General features: G+C 42.5%; 1 protein-coding gene across 1 annotated transcript in view; it reads right to left on the minus strand.

The window, feature by feature from the left end:
- LOC106572271 (cAMP-dependent protein kinase type II-alpha regulatory subunit) overlaps nt 1-1,178 on the minus strand; it is a 46,929-nt gene extending 45,751 nt beyond the window's left edge. Inside the window, exon 1 of the mRNA XM_014146327.3 lies at nt 491-1,178. Coding sequence (XP_014001802.1) covers nt 491-737 — 247 coding nt within the window. The 5' untranslated portion in view covers nt 738-1,178. The remainder of the gene's footprint in view (nt 1-490) is intronic.
- Nucleotides 1,179-13,512: the final 12,334 nt, after the last annotated feature.

Here is a 13,512-nt window from a genome sequence, read left to right on the forward strand (position 1 = left end):
GTGTAGGAACTATTTTTACTTTGAATAAGTTACACTATTTTGATATTGATTACTGCGCTGTTGGGTAGAGCTTGCAAGTTAAGCATTTCACTGTACTTGTGCATGTAACAATAGAACTTAAACTTGGCATCTTATGTCCGGCCAGGGCTGGCAGACATTAGCTGGCCGCATCTTTCTTCTGAAAATATGTTTTTCATGGCATGGGTGTGTGGTGCATGCACTTATGTCATCATTGAAGACAATTATAACCAACCAAATAAGATCAGCAGCGGGATCTAATATTACATGTGTAGCCTATAGGATGTCACTGACAGTTGCAGTCATAAAGACTAACTAGTTTAACTAAGGTTCTCCAACTCCAGTCCTGAAGTGTAGACCTTTAGTCCATCTGTACTCATCACTATCACATCTGTTTCAAGTGACCAACTAAGCATGATCGTATTCAGTCTGGGTCATATTAGGTGAAAGGCCTTATCAGGCAGTAACTTACGCTCGAAATCAGACTCGTCTGACCCGTCTTCGTCTCCATTTGACTCTGTTTGCATCGGCTCCCCATCAAACATCACTCCTTTCCCGAGCGTGACACCAGCACCCGCCCCATCTTGGCTTCTGGTGTCCCGCAAGCGCGTGAAATATTGTACGGCGAATTCCACCAGGTCCGGTGGCCTCTGTCGAAGCACCTCCACCGTGTAGCCTTGCAGCAATTCCGTCAATCCCACCGGTATCTCGATACTCATGGCTGTGTTTAGATGGCGCTACCTAACTACAAATACGTTCAGGTATACTGTGGTTTTCTTACAAAAATATAAATGTAGCTAGCTACGAATTCTATCAGTCCATGTGTAGCACGCTAGTTAGCTACTGCTACTGTGAGATAGCTGACACTGGTAATAGCTTCAGAGAAACTGGGTTAGCTTGCTGACATTGATGAGCAGTTCACTGGAGAGGTTGCTTAGTTTAGCCAGCAAACACAATGTCCAAGCAAATAGTGACACTTCTTTATCGAAGGGAGGTCGGTCTTGTGTAAAGAATGAAATATGACCAGTGACGTTAGCGTTAGTTTATGATATCTGACTGAGCTGTCAAGTTGGGCAAGTTAGCGTTAGCTAGATAGCTCGCTAGATGCTTTTATGACAACTGACCCGTAAACGTTAGCACAAATGATAACGACCGTTAGCTGGTTCCCTCGCTGGCCTCCCTGTTCTCTTTATTTCGCCTCCTCTTTTTCGCCCGTCTCCTTGCCAGGGTAGCGACTCAAACCCTCCAGCTAGTGGTATAACTGATCAATATCAACAGTTTATACAACAATTATATCCAATCTGAGTTAAACTAGCTAACTGATTAGCGAACGGACGACGTAGTTACTTACTACTGTTACACCAGCTAGCAAACTATCCAGCTAATTTAGCATATAATTAATGACACTTTGGAGGGTGGGACTTGTGAATGTAACAGTTAACTTTAGCTAACCGGTTTCTTCCGATTAAAGAAACTAACTACAACATATAATTAAATACCCGAGGGCTGATTTAGTATTATACGCATAAGTAACAGCGGTTATAGCTAATCGATCACGTTACTTTTTAGCAAGCTACCCGTAACTAAACTAGCCAACAAACTGGCTAGCTAAGAAGCGTCTGATGTTACGACAGTTCAGACAATTCGAAACCGGCGTATCCCAAACTCCCGTAAACAAGGAGCGGCAGGGACAACCAAGACGTTACCTTGAATCCAAATTACCCAGTGTTTCAAAAAAAAACGTACAATAAAAATGTGTGGTATGTTGGTATCGTTACTTGTGCTATTCGGTAAATCCGTTTCTGCCTACAGTTGAGGCTCTTCTTTTTTTTTTGTTTTTTTTTTTGCTCCACCGCACGAGCGTTATTTTCGGGGGCGTGGTCACTTTACAGGGACGAACGTAGACACGGTTGATTCACCAATCCCCTCGAAGACTCATGACACGCGAGGATTTATCGCGTTCGTTTTTAAGGCGTAAGGGGCGTGCACAGCGGAGGACGATAAAGGGAGGGGCGACAGACGCTGACCAGTGACGTCTGTCTGATTAACTACTCAGTATTGTTTGTAGATCACTCAGTCGGTCAAAATGTACCCATGAAATATCATGGTTTTGATGCTCTCGAAACACGGCCTTAGAGTGGCGCACCAAGCATATCAAAGGGAAGGGAATGTGAACACAATTGTATTATAATCGATATATATTTGGTCAATGCATTTCAATAAGAATACACAGTGTATTTGTATTTCTTTCAAGATAACAGTATTTGTATTACCTGTAGTTGGCCCTGTCTGTTTCATTGGGGTCCAACAGGTAGGCCCTGTCTATTTAGGCCCTATATATTTTGACCATATTTGGCCTATATGGGCCAAATCAAACAGACCCTAGTTGTGGCCTTTCTTACAACTGTGTTAAGAATCTCCCCACATAATCACCGGAGCCAATTCATGGATGGCTTTCCCACATGTATGCAACAGGTTGTATAGCAAATATAATGCAGCCTATTCCTGGTTTCTCTTACCTCAGAGGCATAGGTAAAGCAGTTGCCATGATCACATTGGAACTGATTGACTTCAAGTCCTCAGATTAACCGACCACTTGTAGAGAGTCTTGCCTTGAGTCTCCCTCTGGTGGATAAAGAAATACAATAGCCAAAGAGTATGTAGTTATGCTACAACAACAGTGTCATACTACAACAACAGTGTCGTTCTGAACAATATTTCCCAGGCCCTGTAAAATGAGCTACATAATACTAGTGGTTAATCTCTATGGTAAAACAGTGATTCACTCCCTGGGGAGGTTCATCTTTTGGCACAGGCTCTGTTTTTTTTTACTGGGTAAAAAAATGATGCAGCACTGAGAATAATTGACAGTGACAGATGGGGATCCAAATGTTTTGGACCCCTCCAATTTGCTCACAGTGCTCCTTGTTATTATTATTTTTTTAGAAACAAGGTTTGTTGTTACGGTAATGTGGGTCCCAGCAGTCTGTGTCTATAGTGTGACAGTAAGGCATTCATGACTGTGTTTGTTTGTTGATTGAAAGAGAACCAAACAGTGGAATAAGGTGGACACAGCCAGACTTAATAATGGATTTGGATTTCATGCTGTGTTCATCATCACAGACATCCATTCTGTATTTACCATTCTATTGTGCTCCCAATATGGCATCAGTGGTGTCAACCCCATATCATGAAATGACTGGACAATTCACAAAATCGCTTTATGGAACACTACAATTCTCTACGTTGATATGACGTGTTACAATATGATAGATTTTTTATGTATGATAAGTATTTGTTTAATGTTTTAAATGTTTACCTATGCGAGTTGTTCACAGAAGTCCAGAGAGGACATATGAAGAAAAAAAAGCCCTTGTGTCGAGATCACAACTTATTTATCGCATGATCACAACATAAAAAAAGTTGTTTTGTCGAGATCACGAGATAAACTCTATGAACAGGAGTGGATGCATTGATAATAGATTGACAGTATGGCAGTTCAGTTCATAAGTTAGAATCAGTTCATAAATTAGAATGTTAACAAGCTAAATGTCCGTTACCTTGATCTAAGAACTCTTGGGGAATCTAAGCCCTTGTTGGGCATTTAAGCCCTGAACATGCCTGAGAGGCAACACTGTCTCCCAGGCTGTATGCCACCCCCAAGACCACAGCCAATCGCATGCAAGCAACAACGCAGCTACAGTGCCTTCAGAAAGTATTCATACCCCATCCATCGACACACAATACCCCATAATGACAAAGTGGAAACATGTTTTTAGAAATGTTTGCAAATTGATTGAAGATGAAATACAGAAATATGTAATTTACATAACAAAGGGGTTGAATACTCAAGACTCAAGACATTTCTGCTTTTCATATTTTATTAATTTGTAAACATTTCCAAAAACACAATTCCACTTTGACATTATGGGGTATTGTGTGTAGGCCAGTAACAAAAAATCTAATAATATTTACATAGTGGGTGAGCTTATCAGATTCAATAGTAGTCTCAGAAGCTGATAAATCAGGATTCTACCTTGTAGGCTGTTTCATAGGTAAAGCTCCTTGCAGGCAGATTAGCAGTCAGTGAATTATGTATATGACCAAGACTGGTGCGCTCTATTCCTGGCAGGCTGATCTGATTCAATAGTAGTCACAGAGGCTGTTAAGTCAGGATGCTGCCTAGTAGGCTTCCTGCAAGGAGCTTTACCTATGAAATAGCCTACAAAGCAGCATCCTGACATCAGCCTCTGAGGCTGCTATTGAATCTGATCAGCCTGCCAGAAATGGAGCTCACCCCCTGGATCAGATATGCATCTGCCTATAAAGCACTTTGACTGCTAATCTGCCTGCATGGAGCCTTACCTATAACACAGCCTCCTGACTTATCAGCCTCAAAGGCTGAAATTGAATCTGATCAGCCTGTCAGGAATGGAGCTCACCCACTGTAAATGTAAGTATTATCCACAAAGCATAAAGTGTCCCTTTTAATTATACACATATCACTTATACAAGCTAACAACCAGCATAGATAACAAGCTAGCTTGCTAGCTACCTATCTAACAAGACTACGTAGCTAACTAGCTGGCTCACAAGACAAAGTTAGCTGTGTTGTTCCTTACATGCGATTGGCTGTGGTCTTGGGGCGGCAAGCTGTCTGGGAGACGGGGATGCCTGTCAGGCATTGTTCAGGGCTTAAATGCCCCACATTGTGTTACATTTAAAAACAATAACATGTATGTAAATTGTAAAGTATTTTGTCTGTAACTTATTTTTTTGTTGTGTCAGACCCCAGTAAGACTAGCTGTCGCCATTGGCGTCGGCTAATGGGGATCCTAATAAAATAAAATAAATAGTGATCTACGCAGCCACAGGGCTCCTTGATGAAGTGGTTATCATGCAACTGAACAAATTAATGGCTAATGTGTAGTACTTTTGATTTTTGTGATTTCGACTAAACAACTTTTGTTATGTCGTGATCACCAGAAAATGATCTTGTGATCTCAACAAAATAACTTTTGTTATGTCGTGATCATGAGTTAATAAGTTGTGATCTCAACATAATGAGGGAACCATTTATTTGTATTCATGTGTCCTCTCTGGACTTCCGTAGTTGTGTCTTAAGTTAGAATCAGAAATGCCAGACAAAACCCTTTACATGGCTGGAAGAAATGTGGCATTATATCGCCATCTTTTGGCCAATGTGTAATGTTACATATCCAAGTTGAAGATAAAGGTCCCTGTACGTGCTAATTAGTGATAAATACTGTAAATAGGTAATTTTGTCAATTTACTATAATAGCCCAGTCATCAGCAAGTAGGTTATCATTGATGAGAATCTCATAATAATTTCCCAGCTATCAAGCAGACAAGCATATCTCACTTCCCACCATCCCCATAGTGACAGACCTGATAATGATCACTGTCAACAGTTTAGAAAATAAAAAGAGGCAAGGAAATAGCTCAAGTCAGATAGTTCAACAGTCAAGGTTTATTTGTAACATTGTTTGAATAGGTTTTAGCTAGTTTAATAAGTTGCTTGTTTCTCAGTGGTCACAAGTCATTTCAATATATATCATGCAACATATACAGCAGTTAGTGTTCCAGAGTTTTTTCAGTTTGAGAAACACAAACGACAGATCATTAATCATTGTTCCAACATCTTTCGTCAGTCTCTCATCAACATCTTGTATGTAACCAAAACCATCATAGCACCAGACCTAGGTCAAATACATGCTGCACTCAATTAACTTGGCATTTGCACTTTTGGGACTATTTCATTGGTTCCATTGTAGGCAAGCCAAATCAAGTGCAGCTAATCTACTTGAAAGTAATTATCTATTTGAGCTAGGTCTGCAGAGAACACCTACTGTATGAGGTGATTCAAAAATAACTTTTGTTTGGCTCAAGCCCCTGTCTAGACTGACTGCTGCGTGGCGTGGCTGATTCTAGTGGATCACATGAGAATGTAGCTTAAGCCCTTCAGCAATGTTCAGTCAGTCTTTAAGTGACCAAGGAGTATACGTTATTTTCACACAGGTCATGGGAATAAGGCACAACGCAACACGAATCACACACCAAAATAAACTACACTTTTAATAGAAATGTGGTTTGTTCAAGTAGATTCTTGGTCAAATCAAATCAAATTGTATTGGTCACATACAGCAGATGTTATTGTGAGGGTAGCGAAATGCTTGTGCTTCTAGTTCCGACAGTGCAGTAATATCTAACAGTAATCTAACAATTCCACAACAACTACCTAATACACACAAATCTAAGTAAAGGGATGGAATGAGAATATATACATATAAATATATGGATGAGCTGCATAGGCAAGATGCAATAGATGGTATAAAATACAGTATATACATATGAGATGAGTAATGCAAGAAATGTAAATATTATTAAAGTGGCATTATTAAAGTGACTAGTGATCCATTTATTAAAGTGGCCAATGATTTCAAGTCTGTATGTAGGCAGCAGCCTCTCTGTGTTACTGATGGCTGTTTAACAGTCTGATGGCCTTGAGATAGAAGCTGTTTATCAGTCTCTCGGTCCCAGCTTTGATGCACCTGATGGTAGCAGGGTGAACAGGCAATGGCTCGGGTGATTGTTGTCCTTGATGATCTTTTTGGCCTTCCTGTGACATCGGGTGCTGTAGGTGTCCTGGAGGCCAGGTAATTTGCCCACGGTGATGTGTTGTGCAGACCGCACCACCCTCTGGAGAGCCTTGCGGTTGTCTGCGGTGCAGTTGCCGTAACAGCCGGTAATACAGCCCGACCCAATGCTCTCAATTGTGCATCTGTAAAAGTTTGTGAGGGTTTTAGGTGACAAGCCAAATTTCTTCAGCCTCCTGAGGTTGAAGAGGCGCTGTTGCGCCTTCTTCACCACACTGTCCGTGTGGGTGGACCATTTCAGTTTGTCCATGATGTGTACGTCAAGGAACTTAAAACTTTCCACCTTCTCCACTGCTGTCCCGTCTTTGTGGATGGGGGGTGCTCTCTCTGCTGTTTCCTTAAGTCCATGACCATCTCCTTTGTTTTGTTGACGTTGACTGAGAGGTTGTTTTCCTGGTCAGATTGGGTTCCAAGGCTATTTTCTTAGAAACAGACCTTGAGTCTTTGTGGACGCTACAAAGCACACACTTGAGAATCAGAAGAAGGGAAACATTCATGTGGGTCGTTAAAAAAATTAAAGGCACTTTTTGTGTGTAAGTAGAAATTGTGCACCAATATATATACAAGTACCAGTCAAAAGTTTGGACACACCAACTCATTCAAAGGTTTTTCTTTATTTGTACTATTTTCGACATTGTATAATTATAGTGAAGACATCAAAACTATGAAATAACACATATGGAATCATGTAGTAAACAAAAAAGGAAAATATATTTGCTTTGATGATAGCTTTGCACATTCTTGGCATTATCTCAACCAACTTCACCTGGAATGCTTTTCCAACAGTCTTGAAGGAGTTCCCACATATGGTGCGCACTTATTGGCTGCTTTTCCTTCACTCTGCGGTCCAACTCATCCCAAACCATCTCAATTGGGTTGAGGTCAGGTGATTGTGGAGGCCAGGTCATCTTATGCAGCACTCCATCACTCTCCTTCTTGGTAGAATAGCCCTGACACAGCCTGGAGGTGTGTTGTGTCATTGTCCTGTTGAAAAACAAATGATAATCCCACTAAGCGCAAACCAGATGGGATGGCGCATCGCTGCAGAATGCTGTGGTAGCCATGCTGGTTAAGTGTGCCTTGAATTCTAAATAAATCACTGACAGTGTCACCAGCAAAGCACCCCCACACCATTACACCTCCTCCTCCATGCTTCATGGTGGGAACCACACATGCGGAGATCATCCGTTCACCTACTCTGCGTCTCACAAAGACACAGCGGTTGGAACCAAAAATCTCACATTTGGACTCATCAGACCAAAGGACAGGTTTGCACCGGTCTCATGTCCATTGCTCGTTTTTCTTGGCCCAAGCAAGTCTCTTCTTTTTATTGGTGTCCTTTACTAGTGATTTCTTTGCAGCAATTTGATCATGAAGGCCTAATTCACGCAGTCTCCTCTGAACAGTTGATGTTGAGATGTGTCTGTTATTTGAAATCTGTGAAGCATTTATTTGGGATGATAACTCTAATGAACTTATCCTCTGCAGCAGAGGTAACTCTGGCTCGTCCTTTGCTGTGGAGGTCCTCATGAGTGCCAGTTTCATGACAGCACTTGATAGTTTTTGCGACTGCACTTGAATAATTTTTCGGATTGACTGACCATGTCTTAAAGTAATGATGGAATCTCGTTTCTCTTTGCTTATTTGAGCTGATCGTGCCATAATATGGACTTGTTCTTTTACTAAATAGGGCTATCTTCTGTATACCACACCTACCATGTCACAACACAACTGATTGGCTCAAATGCATTAAGAAGGAAATAAATTCCACAAATAAACTTTTAACAATGCACACCTGTGACTACCTCATGAAGATGGTTGAGAGAATGCCAGGAGTGTGCAAAGCTGTCATCAAGGCAAAGGGTGGCTACTTTGATATATTTAGAATTGATATATTATCAAATGAAAATATATTTTGATTAGTTTAACACTTTCTTGGTTAATATATGATTCCATATGTGTTATTTCATAGTTTTGATGTCTTCACTATTATTCTACAATGTAGAAAATAGTAAAAATAAAGAAAAACACTCGAATGAGTAGGTGTCCAAACTTTTGACTCTGCATTCGGGCAGGTAGCTTTCTCCTGTCATCTGCCAAACCCAGATTTGTCCGTCCGACTGCCAGATAGTGAAGCGTGATTCATCACTTCAGAGAACACGTTTCCACTGCTCCAGAGTCCAATGGCGACGAGCTTTACACCAATCCAGCCGACGCTTGGCATTGCGCATAGGGATCTTAGGCTTGTGTGCGGCTGCTTGGCCATGGAAACCCATTTCATGAAGCTCCCGAAGAGCAGTTCTTGAGCTGACGTTGCTTCCAGAGGCAGTTTGGAACTCATTAGGGAGTGTTGCAACCATGGACCGATACGTGCTTCAGCACTCGGCGGTCCCGTTCTGTGAGCTTGTGTGGCCTACCACTTCACGTTTGAGCCGTTGTTGCTCCTAGACATTTCCACTTCACAATAACAGCACTTACAGTTGACCGGGGCACCTCTAACAGGGCAGAAATTTGACGAACTGACTAGTTGGAAAGGTGGCATCCTATGACGGTGCCATGTTGAAAGTCACTCAAGATCTTCAGTAAGGCCATCCTACTGCCAATGTTTGTCTATGGAGATTGCATGGCTGTGTGCTCAATTTTACACACCTGTCAGCAACGGGTGAGCCCGAAATAACTGAATCCACTAATTTGAAGGGGTGTCCACTTTGTTTTTCTCCTGTAGGCCTTGCTGCTGGCGAGGGCACACTCCTCACCCACCTATAAAGAAAAAAAACGAAGAAAAACACTACACAAAGACATGGCATAAGACCCGAGAGACAGATTCCAACATCTGCCAAATTTACACAGGAGCGCAACTTTGGTTTTCAAAGTGTGGGGGGGGGGGGGATAACCTGGCAGTGGGTTTAGGGGTCCTCCCTCAGAATTCTTTGGGCTCATTTCCTGCATTTCTACATTTCTACTGTCCCCGACAAAAAAAAAATCACATAATTTAGGACGTTTCCACTGGATCAGAGCATTACATTTTCCCCTTTCTTGCCGAGTGGCTATAAGGGAGAGAAAAAGGGAGAGAGCTGGAAATATTGTTCAAATACTTTGAGGATTCTAAAAACAGACTTTGTTTACTTGCTGTTTGAGGTAAGGAAAAATGAAGTTGAGAAGCTCCACAGCTCATCCATTAGTGGTGGTGAGTTAAGAAAATCAGAAATACTACCAGACATCCCCAACTGGGCACATTTTTAAGCCTAAATTTGCATGCAAGCCAGGTAAACTAGTGCTATGTGTAAACAGGTGTGAGTCCTTACTCAACATTGACTGGAGCATTTCAAACAAACCCAGAAAAGGAATGAAATAAACCAAAACGTGTTTCTCACAAGTGTAGCATAGGTTGTGAGTTCTACAAAACACATGTCCAATCTGACAATGAGAACGGTAAATAACTGTAATAATAATTTATTGAATGCGTTAACAGAAATCACCGTAACCAATCAAACATTGCAGATTAGCGATATCTTAGCCGCCATCGATAAGAAACAATCATCTCAATTGGGCCATCTAAAGCTCATTTCCTGCATTTCTACATTTCTACTGTCCCCGACAAAAAAAAATCACATAATTTAGGACGTTTCCACTGGATCAGAGCATTACATTTTCCCCTTTCTTGCCGAGTGGCTATAAGGGAGAGAAAAAGGGAGAGAGCTGGAAATATTGTTCAAATACTTTGAGGATTCTAAAAACAGACTTTGTTTACTTGCTGTTTGAGGTAAGGAAAAATGAAGTTGAGAAGCTCCACAGCTCATCCATTAGTGGTGGTGAGTTAAGAAAATCAGAAATACTACCAGACATCCCCAACTGGGCACATTTTTAAGCCTAAATTTGCATGCAAGCCAGGTAAACTAGTGCTATGTGTAAACAGGTGTGAGTCCTTACTCAACATTGACTGGAGCATTTCAAACAAACCCAGAAAAGGAATGAAATAAACCAAAACGTGTTTCTCACAAGTGTAGCATAGGTTGTGAGTTCTACAAAACACATGTCCAATCTGACAATGAGAACGGTAAATAACTGTAATAATAATTTATTGAATGCGTTAACAGAAATCACCGTAACCAATCAAACATTGCAGATTAGCGATATCTTAGCCGCCATCGATAAGAAACAATACTGTGCAGCCGTATTCATTGACCTGGCCAAGGCTTTCGACTCTGTCAATCACCACATCCTCATCGGCAGACTCAATATCCTTGGTTTCTCAAATGATTGCCTCGCCTGGTTCACCAACTATTTCTCCGATAGAGTTCAGTGTGTCAAATCGGAGGGCCTGTTGTCCGGGCCTCTGGCAGTCTCTATGGGGGTGCCACAGGGTTCAATTCTTGGGCCGACTCTTTTCTCTGTATACATCAATTATGTCGCTCTTGCTGCTGGTGAGTCTCTGATCCACCTCTACGCAGACGACACCATTCTGTATACTTCTGGCCCTTCTTTGGACACTGTGTTAACTACCCTCCAGACGAGCTTCAATGCCATACAACTCTCCTTCCGTGGCCTCCAGCTGCTCTTAAATACAAGTAAAACTAAATGCATGCTCTTCAACCGATTGCTGCCTGCACCTGCCTGCCCGTCCAGCATCACTACTCTGGACGGTTCTGACTTAGAATATGTAGACAACTACAAATACCTAGGTGTCTGGTTAGACTGTAAACTCTCCTTCCAGACTCACATCAAACATCTCCAATCCAAAGTTTAATCTAGAATTGGCTTCCTATTTCGCAACAAAGCATCCTTCAGTCATGCTGCCAAACATACCCTCTTAAAACTGACCATCCTACCGATCCTCGACCTCAGCGATGTCATTTACAAAATAGCCTCCAATACCCTACTCAATAAATTGGATGCAGTCTATCACAGTGCCATCCGTTTTGTCACCAAAGCTCCATATACTACCCACCACTGCGACCTGTACGCTCTCGTTGGCCGGCCCTCGCTTCATACTCGTCGCCAAACCCACTGGCTCCAGGTCATCTACAAGACCCTGCTAGGTAAAGTTCCCCCTTATCATAGCTCGCTGGTCACCATAGCAGCACCCACCTGTAGCACGTGCTCCAGCAGGTATATCTCTCTGGTCACCCCCAAAGCCAATTCCTCCTTCGGACACCTCTCCTTCCAGTTCTCTGCTGCCAATGATTGGAACGAACTACAAAAATCTCTAAAACTGGAAACACTTATCTCCCTCACTAGCTTTAAGCACCAGCTGTCAGAGCAGCTCACAGATTACTGCACCTGTACATAGCCCATCTATAATTTAGCCCAAACAACTACCTCTTCCCCTACTGTATTTATTTATTTATTTATTTTGCTCCTTTGCACCCCATTATTTTTATTTCTACTTTCTTCCACTGCAAATCTACCATTCCAGTGTTTTACTTGCTGTATTGTATTTACTTCGCCACCATGGCCTTTTTTGCCTTTACCTCCCTTATCTCACCTGATTTGCTCACTTTGTACATAGACTTATTTTTCTACTATATTATTGACTGTATGTTTGTTTTACTCCATGTGTAACTCTGTGTTGTTGTATGTGTCAAACTGCTTGCTTTATCTTGGCCAGGTCGCAATTGTAAATGAGAACTTGTTCTCAACTTGCCTACCTGGTTAAATAAAGGTGAAATAAAATAAATAAAAAAATTAGAAATGATGGGAATTAACGGTAAATGTAGGCTACTACTGGTGATACATGTATTGGGGAATTGATAGACACAGCAAACAATGCACACAAAGTTATGAAACCCAATAAAAAAAATACCAATGAAATGGCGGGAGAGAACTCATTCTGGAGAGACACATACCTTGTGCATCTGAGCCACAATACACATAATCTTGGACCGTGTCATCCCTGTGGCCTCCTCAATGGATTAGTCCACTGAGAGGTGCAAATCCGACAGGTGTCTCTTGTGCCCTAAAAAAATGATCTATTTGCGACTGCTGGACTAAACAATCTCATGTGTTCAATACAGACCCCTTTTGTCACACAGTATTCCATATAAGGCACCCAGACCTTATGAAAGTTGCACAGTAAACCCTTAATCTTGAAAATAAATCAAATCTGCCATCCATTGTGACATTGTGGGAGGACAACCAACCTTCCAATTCATGGCAATGCATTTCTTAGCCGCTATAAATGCTAGGCTACTTAGTTTCTTCTGATAACAGTTTCCAGTATCAACATTTTCAAGCAAACAAAAACAGTGAGAAGGGAGAAGCTGTAGATATGCTGAGATAAAATAACATAGTCTGGCAGCTCGGGGCAGTCTGGCCACTCTGACAGCTCGGGGCAGTCTGGCCACTCTGGCAGCTCGGGGCAGTCTGGCCACTCTGGCAGCTCGGGGCAGTCTGGCCACTCTGGCAGCTCGGGGCAGTCTGGCCACTCTGGCAGCTCGGGGCAGTCTGGCCACTCTGGCAGCTCGGGGCAGTCTGGCCACTCTGGCAGCTCGGGGCAGTCTGGCCACTCTGGCAGCTCGGGGCAGTCTGGCCACTCTGGCAGCTCGGGGCAGTCTGGCCACTCTGATATCTCCGGGCAGTCTGGCCACTCTGGCATCTCCGGGCAGTTTGGCCACTCTGGCAGCTCCTGACTAGTGGGCGGTTCTGGCGACTCTTGACTGACGGGCAGTTCTGGCGACTCTTGACTGACGGGCAGTTCTGGCGACTCTTGACTGACGGGCAGTTCTGGCGACTCTTGACTGACGGGCAGTTCTGGCGACTCTTGACTGACGGGCAGTTCTGGCGACTCTTGACTGACGGGCAGTTCTGGCGACTCTTG

This window comes from Salmo salar, chromosome 15 (assembly GCF_965601325.2).
Source record: "Salmo salar chromosome 15, fSalSal1, whole genome shotgun sequence".
Taxonomy (NCBI): domain Eukaryota; kingdom Metazoa; phylum Chordata; class Actinopteri; order Salmoniformes; family Salmonidae; genus Salmo; species Salmo salar.